Consider the following 18,980-nt stretch of genomic DNA (forward strand, 5'->3'; position numbering starts at 1 on the left):
CTTGGAGAACAGAAGTGCCAGAAGACTGGAGAAGAGCAAATGTTGTTCCTATCTTCAAAAAGGGGAAGAAGGTGGGCCCAGGCAACTATAGGCCGGTGAGTCTGACTTCTATACCAGGAAAGATCTTTGAACAAATTATTAAACAACATGTATGTCAATACCTGGATAAGAATGAAGTGATTAAACAGAGTCAGCATGGGTTTGTAACTAATAAGTCATGTCAGACTAACTTAATTTCCTTCTATGACGGTATCACTGATTGGGTGGATCAAGGAAATGCTGTAGATATAGTATATCTTGACTTCAGCAAAGCATTTGACAAAGTCTCTCATACAATCCTTATTGAAAAAATGACTAAGTATGGAATGGACAAGGCAACTGTTAGGTGGATTCATAACTGGCTTAGTGATCGGACCCAAAGAGTGGTCGTAAATGGCTGCACATCCAGTTGGAAGAATGTCTCAAGTGGGGTACCACAGGGCTCTGTCCTGGGCCCTGTATTGTTCAACATCTTTATCAACGATTTAGATGAAGGAATTGAGGGTAAACTGATTAAATTTGCTGATGACACAAAGCTAGGAGGGATAGCTAATACTAGAGAAGAGAGAGAGAGGATTCAAAAAGATTTAAATAAACTGGAGAAGTGGGCAGCAACTAACAGAATGGTTTTTAACAGGGAGAAATGCAAAGTACTACATCGGGGCAATAAAAATGAAAAAAGCATATATAGAATGGGAGGAATAGGGCTAAGTGACAGCACATGTGAAAAAGACTTGGGTATACTAATAGATCACAGACTGAATATGAGTCAACAGTGTGATGCAGCAGCAAAAAAGGCAAATGCAATTCTAGGATGTATTAACAGAAGCATACAGTCTAGATCACGTGAAGTCATTATTTCCCTCTACTCCTCTTTGGTCAGACCTAATCTGGAATATTGTGTCCAGTTTTGGGCACCACATTTTAAAAAAGACATCAACAAACTGGAGCAAGTTCAGAAAAGAGCGACCAGAATGGTGACCGGTCTGCAAACCCTGTCTTATGAGGAAAGGTTGCAGGATTTGGGAATGTTTAGCTTGCAAAAGAGAAGACTGAGAGGAGACTTAATAGCTGTCTACAAATATCTCAAGGGCTGTCACATTGTAGAAGGATCAACTTTATTCTCATTTGCACAAGGAAAGACTAGAAGCAATGGGATGAAACTGAATGGGAGGAGACACAGATTAGATATTAGAAAAAACTTTTTGACAGTTAGAGTGATCAATGAGTGGAACAGGCTGCCACGAGAAGTGGTGAGTTCTCCTTCAATGGAAGTCTTCAAACAGAGGCTGGACAGACATCTGACTGGGATGATTTAGCGAATCCTGCTTTGAGCAGGGGGTTGGACCAGATGGCCCAGGAGGTCCCTTCCAACTCTACGATTCTATGATTCTAACACTCATTTAGGCTGAGTTCACACGTAGCGCTTTTTTCGTTTCCGCGGCGGTTTTTAACGCGCGGTAAAAAACGCAGCATGCTCATTAATTTAGCGGAATCGCAGCGATCCCGCACCCATAGGAATGCATTGTTCTGCTTACTTTCCGCATGTGGCTGTGCACACCATGCGAAAAGTAAGCAGAACATTTGCGGATGGTACCCACGGTCCGGAGGAGAGGAGACTGTCCTCCGGGCACCATATCCCTGTAAAAAGTAGAATTTAAAATAAAAAATATTGTTATTCTTACCTTCCGGCGTCCCACGCAGCCTTCCCGCCTCTCTCCACGCTCCCGGTCCCAGTAATCCTTTGCAAGAATGACCGTAATGGCGTCCATTCTCGCGGGATCGCGACGTCTCGCGGTCATTCACGCAAAGGCTCACTGGGACGGGGAGCATGGAGAGAGGCGGGAAGGCTGCGCGGGACGCCGGAAGGTAAGAATAACAATATTTTTTATTTTTTTTATTATTTTTTACATCCTATCTTTTACTACTGATGCTGCATAGGCAGCATCAGTAGTACAGTAGTAAAAAGTTGGTCACACTCGTCAAACACTATGTTTGAGGAGTGTGACCAACTTGTGAATCAGTTCTCCAAGCGGTGCTACAGATCGCCTGGAAAACGCTAGCATTCTGCAAGCTAATTGCGCTTGCAAAACACTAGTTTTTCCGCGGGAATTTAAAATGCGATTTTCCAGCGGAATGGAATCCGGAATTCTGGCGGTAATTTCCGCGAGAGTTCCGCTACGTGTGAACGTAGCCTTAGCGTCCTGAACTCAGCCCATGTAACTACAACAGAAATGATTCTGTGTGATGTGCAATATGTTAGCATTTGGGGCCCCATTTTGCCTAAAACCGGCCCTGCTCCTATGAGGCTCAGGCCTAAATGTACACAGAACGATAGAGTGCAGAGGTGACAGAAGCCTTTGTGCCTAGTGCCCGACTCTACAGGCTAGAACTCCCGGCCACTGACTGCAGCCAGTTCATATGTAGTAACTACACCTAACGGTTCTAAAGAGGGCATTGTCATTCTGGGCTCACCTACATAGGAGCAATCCAAGCTCCCATCAACATAAAGCCCTGACACATGTAGGTGAAACAGAAAAACCAGGACCCTCGGAACAGCTCACCCAAACCCAACCTGACCAGTCTGGCCATCGAATCCGTCCGACACAGGCAGAGCTACAAGCCCAGGGATGAAAGACTGTGCCAACACTGTGACCAGGAGGCCCTGGAGGATGAGACCCACTTCCTGCTACACTGCCCCAAATACTCAGCAGTGAGGGACACTCACTTCAGGAGACTCTCACATCTGTTCCCGGATTTCATCACCATGAAGGAGGAAGAGAAAACATATATCCTGCTGGGGGAAGAAGAGAGAGCAGTGGAGATAGCAGCGCATGCCATAGGCTGCGAGAAAGAGAACTATGATATGCCATGGACTTCTATAGCCCCCACCCTGTATCTGCCCCAGGCCCCCCATCCATCTTCCCTATGCCATGGACTTCTATGGCCCCCACCCTGGATCTGCCCCATCCCCCCGTCCACCTTCCCTATGCCATGGACTTCTATGGCCCCCACCCTGGATCTGCCCCATGCCCCCCATCCACCTTCCCTATGCCATGGACTTCTATAGCGCCACCCTGGATCTGCCCCATCCACCTTCCCTATGCCATGGATTCTATAGCCCCCACCCTGGATCTGCCCCATGCCCCCCATCCACCTTCCCTATGCCATGGACTTCTATAGCCCCCACCCTGGATCTGCCCCATGCCCCCCATCCACCTTCCCTATGCCATGGACTTCTATGGCCCCCACCCTGGATATGTCCCATGCCCCCCCATCCACCTTCCCTATGCCATGGACTTCTATAGCCCCATCCTGGATCTGCCCCCATCCACCTTTCCTACAGCCCCTACCCAACATCCCTACAGTCCCTATCCCTATTCCCTAATCCCTTTTGTACACTTGCTTTGGCAAAACTAATGTGTATTTAGTCCTGCTGCCAATAAAGCTGCTTTGAATTTGAATATGTATAGCAGTCAGTGTGCCGGCATTTTGGTGGGCGGTGCTGTAGTGCTCGCCTCCAATAGCGGCGTGTGTGGGCGTGGCTACAAGACATGTCACAAGGCGGCTCCGGTACCACTGCTGTTCTGTAGGCGGCGGGCGCTGGCAGGTGATTGCTGCAGGTAGCGGCGCACTGACTCACCTCTAGCGAGCTCACTGGCACTCACGTCCACTACGTCTTGCAGAGTATGGAAGCCGGAAGCGACGAGTCTCGTCCTTACAGAAGGCGCCAACGGAAAGCTGCCGACCTCACGCTGCATACTACAGGCGGTCACTCTGTTACCCATCAGCTGGCGGGAAGCCGCCTGAGCGCTGACTGCACGCGACCAAGCTGCTCTCCTGTGGCAGCGAGCCCCACCTGCTGGCTCCTCGCTTGTAGTGCAGCAGCTTTACCATCGGAACGATGTGATCCGTGCAGCCTGCATCAGCCGCAGCCCGCCGCCTACTCACAGCGCCCCCCTGTGCTCTGTAGGCATTGCAGCACCTGTAGCAGAGCAGCAGTCCCGCCGTTCTCCCCAGTGCCCGCTGGCCTCTTCTGTGGTGGCATGCTCTTCTTCTTTCTGATGCTTCTCAGGAAATCTGCGTTCTGTAATGAAATGCCACAGAGAAGCCCCCACCTCCCTACACAGAGGTGACGGGGTGTAATAAGCTACATATTACATTATCTCACATCACTATTTCTGGCTCTATTAAAAAAAAAAAAACATTTTTTATGGAGACATTTATGGAGATTTTCTTGCCGTCTTCTGGTCACAGCAATGTTGCCGCAGCCATTACATCGCACAATTCGTGGCCTCACATCGGGGCGTTTTATTAGAACTACCAAATTGTTTCTGGGCCAAGATTGTGCAGTCTAATGTAAAGATGGCAGAGTCCTCCGTGGTCCATACTGTTACCTCTATGAAAGACTGCGCTACGTTTACACCCACTATTGATTTCTGCAGCTTGGGCCTCATGGTAAGCTATAACATACCTGTCTAAAAACTGTAAATCTATGGGAACAGCATGGGGAAGACCCCTGGAAGCATTTCTGACGCCCAGGTCACTGCTGTGAACAATGTTGCATTTGAAATGTAGCAGAGATGTCTGCCTGTGTGTGTGCGGCCAGCGTCGGACTGACCCACTGGAGAACCAGAGGATTCTCCGGTGGACCCTGGCACCTACTGGCATACAGGGCCAGCAGTTGCCTAGGGCCCCCACTGCTCCAGGGGCCCCCAGCCAGTGGTGTGTCGCATACCATGCAGCTGCTATAACAGCGGGGACAGGAGGCAGGAGCCCCTGTCCCCGCTACTAAAGAGAAATGAATTTTCAAGGTCTCCACTCCCCCAGAGGCCCTGCCCTCCAGCCTAGTAAGCCCCTATGCGGCTGTAAATCAGGGCCAGCACCGCCCTCAATTGTAATGGGAGAGCGCGTCAGATGACATTCTCGCTCCCATCAGTCCCCTCTGCTGACTCACAGCTGGTGCACGATGACGTCACTTCATCGCGCACCCGCTGTGTGGCAGAAGGGGCAGCTCCTGACACTGAAGCCGGTTGCCGGAATCAGCGTTGGAGCGAGGAGGATAGGTGAGTATTGTGTTTTGTTTTTTTATATCTCTCTATTTTTCTTTATCTATATCTAGCTATCTATCTCTCTATATCTATCTCTCTGTCTATATATATCTCATCTATCTCTATATTTATCTCTCTGTCTCTAAATCTATCTCTATCTAACTCTCTATATCTGTCTCTCTATATCTATCTATCTATGTATCTGTCTATCTCTCTATCTATCTCTAGCTATCTGTCTCCCTATATATATCTATCTCTATATCTAACTATCTATCTCTATATCTATCTATAGCTACCTATCTCTATATCTATTTATCCATTACCTATCTTCTATATATCCATATATCTATCTATTTATCCCATATCTATCTAACTCTATATCTATATATATATATATATATATATATAGCATTATACCCTTTGAGGGGGGCAGCATTATATTCTATGAGGGGGCAGCATTATACCCTATGAGGGGGCTATATTATATTCTATGTGGAGGCTGCATTATACTATATGAGGGGGCTGCTTTATATTCTTTGAGGGAGGCTACCCCAACTCCTGCTACATAATTAAGATTTGTACTACCTTATACCTGGATATTAGCGTGTTTTACCGCACAATTGGTCTTGTATTTATCTCTATGTAGCTACATAGTGGGCCCCAAGAATGATTTTCTCTGGTGGGCCCAAGGTGTTTCAGTCCGACACTGTGTGTGCGCGCGGCTGCCTGCGTGTGTGTGTGTGCGCGCGCGGCTGCCTGCGTGTGTGTGTGTGCGCGCGGCTGTCTGCATGTGTGTGTGCGCGCGGCTGTCTGCATGTGTGTGTGCGCGCGGCTGTCTGCATGTGTGTGTGCGCGCGGCTGTCTGCATGTGTGTGTGTGTGTGCGCGCGGCTGTCTGCGTGTGTGTGTGTGTGCGCGCGGCTGTCTGCGTGTGTGTGTGCGCGCGCGGCTGTCTGCGTGTGTGTGTGTGCGCGCGCGGCTGTCTGCGTGTGTGTGTGCACGCGCGGCTGTCTGCGTGTGTGTGTGCGCGCGCGGCTGCCTGTGTGTGTGTGCGGGCGCGCGGCTGCCTGCGTGTGTGCGCGCGGCCGTCTGCGTATGTGTGCGGCTTTCTATGTGTTTGTGTGGCTGTCTGTACGTGGCTATCTGCTTGTGTGTGCGGATGTCTGTGTGTGCCTGCAGGTGTGTGCGCAGCTGTGTGCGGCAACACTACTGTTGGTCACAGAGCTGCGGAATCATACTGTCAGAAGTCAGCGTGATTCCGAAGCTGACTGTGACCCGCAGTGGTGAAGCAGGCTTGGCCCAATAAGACTACAGTATTGCTCCCATCAGGCTATCTCTGGTGTCACTGATAACAGTGACAGCAGGTGCCGCTGATGGGAGCAGTATCATCTGCCGGCACCTGGGCCGATGAGACTACTGCTCCCAGGTACGGACTGGGCCTGAAATTCAGTCCTAGCATTTGAAATCACACAGGCCTATGTTGTCCTCGTCCCCATGAACCAGATGGGATATATTACTAATATTATCCTGGATGAAGGAAAGCAAGGTTTTATACAAGACCAATATTTCTAATGATACCCATGGCTTGCTGGAGTAAGTGACGGAGTCAGCAACTTTGTGCTCCATCATAACTTCTGTTAACAACATAGCAGACAAGGCAGCCCATGACCAGACAGGGCCTTCTGGCATTTACCAGATGGCCAGTCCGGCCCTGCCCTCCCCATATAAGACCCCCCCATAAGAACCTCCCCATATAAGACCCACTCCATAAGACCTCCCATGTAAGGCCCCATAAGATCCCCCATATAGCAGACCCCCCCTATATCAGTCCCCCCTATCTGGCCCACACCCAATCAGGCCCCCCGTCCCTATCAGACCCCCCCTTCGGACCCCCCCTCCCTATCAGACCCCCCTTTCGGACCTCCCTCCCTATCAGACTCCCTCTCCCTATCGGACCCCCTTCCCTATCAGATCCTCCCTATCAGACCCCCTTTTGGACCCCTGTCCCTATCAGACTCTCCTTCTGAACCCCTTCCCTTTGGACTTCCCATCAGACTGACCCCCCTTCCCTATCAGAACCCCTTTCTGACCCCCCTCCCTATCAGACCCCCTTCTGACCCCCCCTTCCTGTCAGACCCTCCCTTCGGACCCCCTCATCAGACTGACCCCCACTTCGGACCCCTATCAGACCCCCTTCGGACCCCCCCAATCAGACCCCCCTTCGGACCTCCCCTATCAAACCCTGACCCCATTCGGAAGCCCCCTATCAGACTCCCCCTATCAAACTCCCCCTTTGAACCCACCCTATCAGACCCCCCCTTTTCGGACCCCCCTATATGACCCCCCATCTATCAGACCCATTATTGAGACCCCCCCTCAGACCCTCCCTTCGGACCCCCATTAGACGCCCCTTCGGACCCCCCCATCAGACCCCCCGTTCGGACCCCCCATCAGACCTCCCCTTCGGACCCCCCTATCAGACCCCCCTTCGGAACCCCCTATCAGACCCCCCATCAGAATCCTCCCCTCCTTTGGACCCCCATCAGATCCCCTTATCAGACCCCCCTATCAGACCCCCATCAGACCCCCCTTCGGACCCCCAAACAGACCCCCCCCTTTCAGACCCCCTATCAGATCCCCCTTCGGACCCACCATCAAACCCCCCCTTTTCGGACCCCCTATCAGACCCACCTATTGGACCCCCCATCAAACCCCCCCATCAGATCCCCCCCATCCGACCCCCCTATCAGACCCCTTCCCCATCAGACCCCCCATTAAACCCCCACTTTGGACCCCCTCTTCAGAGCCCCTTTATCAGACCCACCCCATCAGACCCCCACTTTGGACCCCCCTCGGACGCCCCTCCTCATCAGACCTCCTTCAGACCCTCCCCCTTAACAGACCCCCCTTATAAGACCCCCCTTCGGACCTCTCACTCCGACCCCTCAACCTTCAGACCCCTTTCTATCAGACCCCCTATCAGTCCCCCCTATCAGACCCCATTTGGACCCCCCCTTTAGACACCCCTATAAGACCCCCCTTTCGGACGCCCCTATTAGACTCCCCCTTCCCTGTCAGACCCCCTATCAGATCCCCCTTTGGATCCCTCTTATCAGATCCCCCTTTGGATCCCTCTTATCAGACCCCCCTTTGGACCCCCATATCAGTCCCCCCTTCGGAACCCCCCATCAGACCCCCTTCTATTTGGACCCCCCTTCAGATGCCCCACTTTCAAACCCCTCCCCCCCTTCGGACCTCCCCATCAGACCCCCCTAACAGACCAATCCCCCTTCGGACCCCCCCATTCAGACCCCCCCTAACTGACCCCCCATCAGACACCCTTCGGACCCCCCTATCAGACCCCCCTTTTGAACCCCCCTAACTGACCCCCCCATCAGACCCCCTTCGTACCCTCCCCTTCAGACCCCACTATCAGAACTCCATCAGACCCCCCTATCAGGCTCCCCTATCAGACCCCATCAAAACCCCCATCAGACCCCCCTATCAGGCTCCCCTATCAGACCCCATCAAAACCCCCATCAGACCCCCCCTTCGGACCCCTTTATCAGACTCATCCCTTACCAGACCTCCTTGGACCCCCCTCCCCATCAGACCCCTCCCTCCTTCGGACCTCCTCCTTTCAGACCCCCTATCAGTCCCACCCATCAAACCCCTCTTTCGGAACCCCCCTTTGGACCCCTATCAGAACCCCCCTTTCAGACCCTCCCCTTCGGACCCCCATCAGACCCCCCTATTCCGACCCCCCCTTTGGACCTCCCTATCAGAACCCTCCCCCTTCGGACCCCCTATCAGACCCCCCCTATCAGTTCCCCCTATCAGACCCCCCATCGGACCCCCTATCAGACCTGGTCAGACCCCTTTTTGGAAGGCCCTATCAGACCCCCCTTCCCTTTCAGACCCCCCTTCACTATCAGACCCCCCATCAGACCCCCTATCAGACCCCCCTTTCGGTCACCCCTATCAGACCCCCTCCTTTGGACCCCCTATCAGACCCCTCCTTTGGAACCCCTATCAGAACCCCCCTTTCAGACCCTCCCGTTCGGAACCCCCTATCAGACCCTTCCATTGGACCCCCATCAGACCTCCCTATCAGAATCCTCCCCTCCTTTGGACCCCCATCAGATCCCCTTATCAGACCCCTCCCCCTTTGAACCCCACCTATCAGACCCCCTATCAAACCCCCCCATCGGACCCCCCTATCAGAGCCCCCTTCGGACCCCCAAACAGACCCCCCTTTCAGACCCCCCTTTGGACCCCCAAACAGACCCCCCCCTTTCAGACCCCCCTTCGTACCACCCTATCAGATCCCCCCCTTCGGACCCCCTATCAGACCCCCCTTTGAATCCCTCTTATCAGACCCCCCTTTGGACCCCCCTATCAGAACCCTCTATCAGACCCTCCCCTTCGGAACCCCCCATGAGACCCCCTATCAGACCCCCTCACTTTCAAACCCCTCCCCCCTTCGGACCCCCCATCAGACCCCCTAACAGACCACTCCCCCTTCGGACCCCCCATTCAGACCCCCTTTCAACCCCCCCATCAGGCCCCCCTATCAGACCCCATCCTCATCAAAACCCCCATCAGACCCCCCCATCAGACTCCCCCATCAGACCCCCCCTTTGGACCCCCTTTATCATACCCACCCCTTATCAGACCCCTTTGGACCCCCCTCCCCATCAGACCCCCCTTCGGACCCTCCCCCCTATCAGACCCCCTTCGGACCCCTCCCTCAGACCCCTCCTCCCCTTCGGACCCCCCATCTAACCCCCCCTTTTGAACCCTCCCTATTAGACCCCCCTTTGGACCCTCCAACCTTTCAGACCCCCCTATATCAGGCCCCCTCTCAATCAGGCCCCCTATCAGGCCCCATCCCAATCAGACCCCCCTATGATGCCCCCTCCCAATCAGACCCCCCTATGATGCCCCCTCCCAATCAGACCCCCCTTCGGACCCCCATCAGATCCCCCTTCGGATCCCACTATCAGACCCCCTCCCCCTTCGGACCCTCCCTATCAGACCCATTATTCAGACCCCCCTTCGGACCCCCTATCAGACCACCCCTTTGGACCCCCCTATCAGACCCCTCCTTTGGAACCCCTATCAAAACCCCCCTTTCAGCCCCTCCCCTTCAAACCCCCATCAGACCCCCCTATTCCAACCCCCCCTTTGTACCCCCCTTCAGACCCCCCCATCGGACCACCCCTCGGACCCTCCATCTGACCCCCCTATCTGACCCCTTCTCAATCAGACCCCCCTATCAGACCCCAACTTTGGAACCCCCCATCAGACCCCCTTGGACCCCCTTTGTTAGACCCCCACTTTGAACCCCCCCTTCGGACCCCTCCTCCTCATCAGACCCCCTTCAGACCCTCCCCCCGACCCCTCCCCATTCAGACTTCTTCCTATCAGACCCCCTATCAATCCCATATATATATATATATATATATATATATATATACATACACACTTTGTATCGCACCTTAAATCTGGCTGGTATTTTTATACTTATATTGGTGTTTCATGAATGGTTTATCAATATTTGCATTATTGTTATAGTCATAATTGTTATGGTTATATATGATATACATGGATTTCATTAATTAATTTATACCGACCTGGTCTCGGTGTGGCATTCAGCTGCTGTATTATATACTAATTTTATTCCTTATATGAAATAATAAAATTTACATATTTTTTATATTGCTCCTTGGCCCTATTTCTTTTGTTTGTTTGTTCTTCACAGGAATAGGCCACAAAGATATAACGGGACGAGCAGCCCAGTGAAAACGCCACTTGAATATATCTCCCTGGACCCGACTTCAGACCAGACTCAGAAATATCATCTATTGGGTCATCCACCCCTTTTGGTTATCTTGCCTGCGCACTCGCTGGTGGCCCACTCTACTACTTCTGTTCCCAAACCTCTTCTGTAACTTCTTGACTACGTTTCTGCGGATACCGTGTACTTAACTCTTTTCTTCCTTCCTTTCTTTCTATTCACTCCTTTCCATGGATGGCTAGGCTTCTACTTCAGTACGCTGCATGGTAGCCAGGCAGCTCAGACCAGGAGCCACCTGAGCAGCACCCAGGGGTCTACCCCCGACTGACTATGAACAGGAAATCTGTCTCACTTATTCCCCAGCTACCACTCCTACCATTAGCCTCTAAGGGTTGCATTTCACTTAGCAACGCACCAGCGATCCTGACAACAATACGACCTGGTAGGCATCGCTGGTGCATTGCTAAATGGTGGCTAGTAAGCTGCCAAACAGGCAGATCTCTTCAGCGACGCCGCAACGATGCAGCGATAAAACAGTGATGCATGCTGGCCAGCGGGATGCCGACGACGAAAAAAATGGCCCAGGACATTCCTGCATGATCAGTGATATCCAGCAGGGGGGCGGTCGCTGCTGCGTGTCACATGTAGCGAGATCGCAGGCTGTTATGAACGGGTAGCCGAGGAGAAAATAAAAAACAACACAAGTTAAGTCTCAGAAAACCAAAGAGGTTGGTAACTATGCAGACTGCAGATCCCTGATTCTAACCACACAACTAGTAGCAGTTGTGGAGCGTTCCTACGTTGGTCCTAGATGCCTCGTCACAACCAGAGTGCTACATAAGCCTAAAGCTGGAAAAGAGGAAAACTAACTGCCCCAGAGCAGACCCCAAAGGAAAGACAGCCCCCCACATGTATTGACGGTGAAACAACATGAAAACACACACAAAGGCAGTAAAATAGGCTTAGCAAACGATGGGGCCTGACTAACTAGAAAGGAAAGGAAAGACACTGTCTGCAGTCTGCCAAAAAACCCTACAAAATGTCCAACACAACTGATAGCAAAATTAACCCTGAAGTCACTAGACTTCTCCCACTATATCAGCACTCTGAAATATTCTGAGACAGAGCAAAAAGAGGCCAATCTAACAAGGGACAATAAAAGGCAATTGGCAAATAAGAGTGGAAATTCAGCACAGCCCAGCCGGGCTGGCTGACCACACAAAAAACTGAAAAGACCAACAAGAGCAAGTGTGAACATTAGCAAAAAAACAAACTTATCTTGAAAGGCTGGAACAGAGCTGAGTCCTAGACCTGAGAAGCAGACTGAATCACCAGCAACAGGATAGGGCGTCGGCTGTCTTATATCCAGTCTGATACTCCAGAGATCCAATCATTATCTTCCTCACCAGGTGGCAGATCACTACCACTTAAACCAACCTCACTACCTCCCGTCACCACCAGAGGGAGAACGGAAGGGGAACTCTCAACTGGTGGAGCAGAAAATGAGCTCATAACAGTACCCCCCCTTGAGGAGGGGTCACCGAAGCCTCATCCATGCCACCAGGCCGATCAGGATGGGCCCGGTGAAAAGCACAAACCAATTTATTGGCATGAATATCAGAGGCAGAGACCCAAGAATTATCCTCCTGGCCATAACCCTTCCATTTGACCAAATACTGGAGTCTCCGTCTAATCAAACGAGAATCCAATATTTTCTCTACCTCATATTCCATATTGCCTTTAACCAACACAGGGTCAGGAGGTGCCGCCACAGGAACTACTGGTTCAACAAACCTCTTCAACAGTGATTTGTGAAATACGTTATGGATTTTGAACGTAACTGGAAGAGCCAATCGAAAGGAAACAGGATTAAGACTCTCCAAAATCCTATAAGGTCCAATAAATCTTGGCTTAAATTTTGGAGATGCAACCTTCATAGGAATATTCTTAGACGACAACCAAACCATATCACCCACTTTAAACCGGGGACCAATGGTCCTATGCCAGTTGGAAAAACGCTGGGCCTTTTCCTGAGAGAGAGACAATTTATCCACAACTTGGTCCCATATCTGCTGCATTCTCACAACCACAGTGTCCACACCTGGGCAGGACGAAGATTCTACTTGCCCAGAAGAGAATCGAGGATGAAACCCAAAATTACAGAAAAAGGGTGACATCAAGGTGGCAGAACTAGCTCTATTGTTCAGCGCAAATTCAGCCAAGGGCAAAAATGAGACCCAATCATCTTGATCAGCAGATATAAAACATCTTAAATAAAGGCCCCGTCTCACTATGCGATCTCGGTAGCAAGATCGCTGTTGAGTCACAACTTTTGTGACGTAACAGCGATCTCACCAGCGAGATCGCTGTGTGTGACAGCGATCAGCGAGCGGCCCCCCTGCCGGTATCGCTGATCGCTGGAAGAAACCTCTGGACATTTCTTTGGTCGCTGGTCTCCCGCTGGCCAGCAAGCATCGCTGCGTGTGACAGGCGGGAGACCAGCGATCAGGTGTAAAAAATAATAAAAAAAATAAAAAATATAGTTATTCTCACCTTCTGACGTCTCGTTCAGCCATCCTGCCTCTCTCCATGCTCCGGTCCCAGTAATCCTTTGCACGAATGACCGCGAGACTTTGTTATCCCTCGAGACCTCGCGGTCATTCTTGCAAAGGATCACTGGGACCGGAGCATGGAGAGAGGCAGGATGGCTGAACGGGACGTCGGAAGGTGAGAATAACTATATTTTTTATTTTGATTCTATTTTTTACAGGGATGGCCAGCGATGCCGGGCGCTCGGCATCGCTGTGCTGATCGCTGGTGAAGCTGTCTGTGTGACAGCTCACCAGCGATCACATAGCGACTTACTAGTGATCCTGACACCTTGATATCGGTGTCGGGATCGCTGGTAAGTCGCTTAGTGTAACGGGGCCTTAAGACTCCAAGGTCTGGTTTGTTCTCTCAGTCTGCCCATTGGTCTGGGGATGAAACGTGGAGGAGAAGGATAACTGAATTCTCAAATTGGAACAAAAGGCTTTCTAAAATCTGGAAACAAACTGGACCCCTCTATCAGACACAATGTTCTCAGGAATCCCGTGTAACCGAACCACCTGTTGTAAAAACAAGGGTACCAACTCAGCGGAAGATGGCAACTTTGGGAGTGGTACAAGATGGACCATCTTCGAAAATCTATCACAAATTGCCCAGATAACAGTCATTCTCTGAGAGACAGGAAGATCAGAAATAAAATCTGTTGAGATACGGGTCCATGGCCTCTTGGGCACCGGCAGGGGCATCAGTAACCCACTAGAACGAGAACAGGGTTTAGACCGAGAACAAGTCCCACAGGACTGTACAAAATTCCTGACATCACGAGATAAGGCAGGCCACCAAAATGACCGACTCACCAAATCTCTGGTACCAAAAATACCTGGATGACCAGCCAATGCGGAGCAATGGACTTCAGACATCACTCTCTTTCTCCACTGGTCTGGAACATACAATGTTCCCATAGGGCAACGCTCAGGTTTATCCTCCTGAAATTCCTCCAGGGCGCGTCTCAAATCGGGCGAAATGGCAGAAAGAACTACCCCCTCACCTAGGATAGTAGTATGCTCGGTCACATTAAGAGAATCAGCAAAGAAACTCCTAGAAAGGGCGTCTGCCTTAACATTCTTAGTGCCCAGAAGAAAAGAGACCACAAAATTAAAATGCGTGAAAAACAAAGCCCATCTAGCCTGTCTAGGATTCAAGCGTTTAGCCGACTCCAGATAAGTCAGATTCTTGTAATCGGTGAGGACCACAAATTAATGTCTAGCTCCCTCCAACCAATGTCTCCACTCCTCAAATGCCGATTTCAATTCCCGATTCCCTACGTCATAGTTGCGTTCAGATGGGGAGAACTTTCGAGAAAAGAAGGCACAGGGACTCATCTTAGAAGTCACAGGGTCTTTTTGGGACAAACAGCTCCTGCACCAATCTCAGAAGCGTCTACCTCCACTTGAAATGGAAGTGAGACATCAGGTTGCCGTAAAACTGGAGCTGAAGTAAACCTCTGCTTAAGGTCCTGAAATGCTGAGACAGCCTCAGGAGACCAATTCAGCACATCAGCTCCCTTCTTGGTCAGATCAGTCAGTGGTTTGACAATACTAGAAAAATTACCTATAAATTTACGATAGAAATTAGCAAAACCCAAAAACTTCTGAAGAGCCTTCAAAGAAGTAGGCTGAACCCAATCTTAAATGGCCTGTACCTTGGCCGGGTCCATTTCAATAGTCGATGGAGATAAGATAAATCCCAAAAATGAAATCCTCTGTACACAAAAGAGACATTTCGATCCCTTAACAAACAGGGAATTCTCCCTCAAAATCCGAAACACAGTCCGGACATGTTCCACATGGGAATCCCAATCATTAGAAAAGATCAAAATATCATCCAGATAGATGATCAAAAACTTATCCACAAAGTCTCGGAAAATATCATTCATAAAGGACTGGAAGACAGAAGGGGCATTAGAGAGCCCAAAAGGCATCACCAGGTACTCAAAATGTCCCTCCGGAGTATTAAACGCCGTCTTCCATTCATCTCCGTGCTTGATGCGAATAAAGCCCCCGTTACACACTGCGATATCGCTAGCAATATCGCTGTAAAGTCACTGATTTTGTGACGTTACAGCGATATTACTAGCGATATCGCTGCATGTGATACTTACCTCCGACCGGCTCCCCCGCTGGTAATCGCTGATCACGCGAGAAGCTGCTGGACCATTCCTCGTCGGTCACTTCCTGTGGCGCATCCTGCTGTGACGACGAGCGACGCGTGGAGCCGGGCGGGAGGACGCAGGATCGTAACGGTACCCTTAGATTATAAGCCCCCCTGAGGTCAAGCTTAGTAAACCAGCAGGCACTCTTAACTCTGGAGAATAAATCAGACATCAGAGGTAACGGGTACTGATATTTAACCGTCATCTTGTTAAGGGAACGATAATCAATACACGGTCTTAATGAACCATCTTTCTTGGCCACAAAAAAAAACCCAGCACCTAAAGGTGACGAGGATGGTCTAATAGGACCCTTCTCCAACAACTCCTTAATATAGGATCGCATAGCATCATGTTCGGGTACAGATAAGCTAAAAAGCAGACCCTTGGGAAATTTACACCCAGGCATCAACTCAATTGCACAGTCATGAGGGGGCAAAGACGCAGACTTACTCTCGCTAAATACATCAGAGAATTCAGCCAGATAATCAGGAATATCATGAAACTGAGGAGAGGTGGAGAAAACAGGAGCGTCCCTAAGAACACACTGACAACCCCAACTCACCACAGACACAGATCTCCAATCCAAAACCGGGTTATGAGTTTGCAACCAGGGGAACCCCAGAACAATAGTGTCATGCAAATTATGCAGCAACAAAAATTTACAATTTTCCTGGTGGTCAGGGGCAACTCGCATTATCACCTGGGTCCAAAACTGAGGTTTATTCTCCGCCAACAGAGTGGCATCAATACCCCTCAAAGGAATAGGCGTCTGCAGAGGAGTCATGGACAAACCACAACGTTTAGCAAAGTCCAAATCCATCAGATTCAGAGCTGCTCCTGAATCCACAAAAGCCTTAGTGGAAAATGTAGTAAGGACCGCCCACTTTTGGAATTTTTGACATTATAACTCTGCAGGATCCTGACCCTGGTTTAATGCCAACAGGGTTCTCTCAGCTTGATCAACGAAATTAGGTTCATCATACAACAACCCCAAGGCCTGAAAAAATGCATCCACATTAGTCAGAATAGGATTTTCAGGTGTCAGAGAAAACGCCCAATCCTGGGGATCGCCGCTCAGCAAGGAGATGACAATTTTAGCTTCCCGATGAGTTAGGCTTCAAGGCAAGATATAATTTACAATTATTCTTAAAATTCAAAAATTTAGACCGATCCCCAGAAAATACATCAGGAGTGGGGATTTTGGGTTCAACAGCATGTGATTGAGCGCGATAGGCGGAAATTCCCTGAACTTCAGCAGCGAGCTGCTCCACATGATCAGACAATTGCTTAATCTACATTAAGGAAAAAATCCTCCTACAGCCCCAGAGAAAAAGAGGAAAAAATGCATATAAAAAAAAAATTCTGACACTTTTCTTTTCTTTTTTTTTTTCTTCTTTTCCTCCTGTTTTTGAGTACCCTAGAATCTGCGGTATGGCTGGTGATTCTGTTATGAACGGGTAGCCGAGGAGAAAATAAAAAACAACACAAGCTAAGTCTCAGAAAACCAAAGAGGTTGGTAACTATGCAGACTGCAGATCCCTGATTCTAACCACACAACAAGTAGCAGTCGTGGAGCGTTCCTACGTTGGTCCTAGACGCCTCGTCACAACCGGAGAGCTAAATAAGCCTAAAGCAGGAAAAGAGGAAAACTAACTGCCCCAGAGCAGACCCCAAAGGAAAGACAGTCCCCCACATGTATTGATGGTGAAACAAAATGAAAACATACACAAAGGCAGGAAAATAGGCTGAGCAAACAATGGGGCCCAACTAACTAGAAAGGACAGGAAAGGAAAGACACTGTCTGCAGTCTGCCAAAAAACCCTACAAAATGTCCAACACAACTGATAGCAAAATTAACCCTGAAGTCACTAGACTTCTCCCACTATATCAGCACTCTGAAATATTCTGAGACAGAGCAAAAAGAGGCCAATCTAACAAGGGACAAAAAAAAGGCAATTGGCAAATAAGAGTGGAAATTCAGCACAGCCCAGCCGGGCTGGCTGACCACACAAAAAACTGAAAAGACCAACAAGAGCAAGTGTGAACATTAGCAAAAAAACAAACTTATCTTGAAAGGCTGGAACAGAGCGAAGTCCTAGACCTGAGAAGCAGACTGAATCACCAGCAATAAGATAGGGCGTCGGCTGTCTTATATCCAGTCTGATACTCCAGAGATCCAATCATTATCTTCCTCACCAGGTGGCAGATCACTACCACTTAAACCAACCTCACTACCTCCCGTCAACACCAGAGGGAGAATGGAAGGGGAACTCTCAACTGGTGGAGCAGAAAATGAGCTCATAACAGCAGGCGATATCGCTGTTGTGTCACACAATCGGTGACGCATTAGCGATCTCGCTAGCGATCTCGCTATGTGAGACGGGGCCTTTAGTGTCCTCAGGAACACAAGCTTTTTTTTTTCTCTCACATAAAAACCAGCCATTCCTTCCCCCAACACATCCCTCCTGATGAAGTAAAATACGAAACGTGCGTTGGGGCGATTGGACACCCACTGGCTGCTACTGTAAGTTTCCCCTCTTGTTATGCAATTTGACTGTCACTTGGATCCATGAGATAGCGCTGTTTTCCTTTGGCTATCTTTACTTATGGGTTTTTAACCCCATTAATGATATAAGCCCTTGTAGGAAACACTAAGCATTAGTCTTTTTGGTATTGACCCATGTACACAATAGGGGATATATGGCGCTTCATTTCACATTGAATTTGCACTGATGCATTTGATATAATTGTAGGAATGTTTACATCTATTTGTGCTATTTTTGCACATGGATTGTTTACACAGATTTGCACTTAGCACTTTTATGCATCAGTAATTGTTCCTAGCCAGTGTGTTTCCTTCTTTGTAGCTTGGCAGCCTCTTCATTTTAAATTATGTTGCTATGTTATTTTGCTATTTATATTAATAAAATTCATATTTTGGATTATACTCTGATTCTATTCATTGATTATGATATTACATATATTATATGTATATATATTACATATATAGATTATACGTATATACAGTATAGAAATTAAATATATATATATATAATTACATATATATATTATATTATATGTATATATTATATATGTATATATTATATGTACCTGAAATCTTCAGAGAAACCATCCACTCAAAAGCCTCAGCAAAGCGGCCTCTTCAACCTGCCTCTATCCTTTAAATGGCACAAAATGTCGGCATTAAAGTATAAAGAGGCTCCCAGCAGACCTGAAATACAGCGGATGCTCCACCACTTCTACAACTATGAGTATCAGCCTAACCCAAAGGGAGTGAGTCAAGCTGCAAAAGACCTCAGCAATATATTCTA

General features: G+C 49.3%; 1 protein-coding gene across 6 annotated transcripts in view; it reads right to left on the reverse strand.

The window, feature by feature from the left end:
* RAD51C (RAD51 paralog C) overlaps window positions 1-4,079 on the reverse strand; it is a 97,738-nt gene extending 93,659 nt beyond the window's left edge. For 2 of the 6 annotated variants that reach the window (XR_012231910.1, XM_073574388.1), the window contains exon 1: window positions 3,683-4,073. Coding sequence is in view for 3 of the 6 variants with exons in the window: in XM_073574382.1 (XP_073430483.1) it covers window positions 3,683-3,827 (145 nt within the window). In the remaining 3 variants the exon portion in view is untranslated. Of the gene's footprint in view, window positions 1-2,767; window positions 2,904-3,682 lie in introns of those variants that run through there. The other 4 variants (XM_073574382.1, XM_073574377.1, XM_073574390.1 and 1 more) reach the window with 4 other exon arrangements.
* Between the last annotated feature and the right edge of the window lie 14,901 nt (window positions 4,080-18,980).

The sequence above is a fragment of the Dendrobates tinctorius genome, unplaced genomic scaffold, assembly GCF_039654945.1.
Source record: "Dendrobates tinctorius isolate UK_male_01 unplaced genomic scaffold, ASM3965494v1 ptg000007l, whole genome shotgun sequence".
Taxonomy (NCBI): domain Eukaryota; kingdom Metazoa; phylum Chordata; class Amphibia; order Anura; family Dendrobatidae; genus Dendrobates; species Dendrobates tinctorius.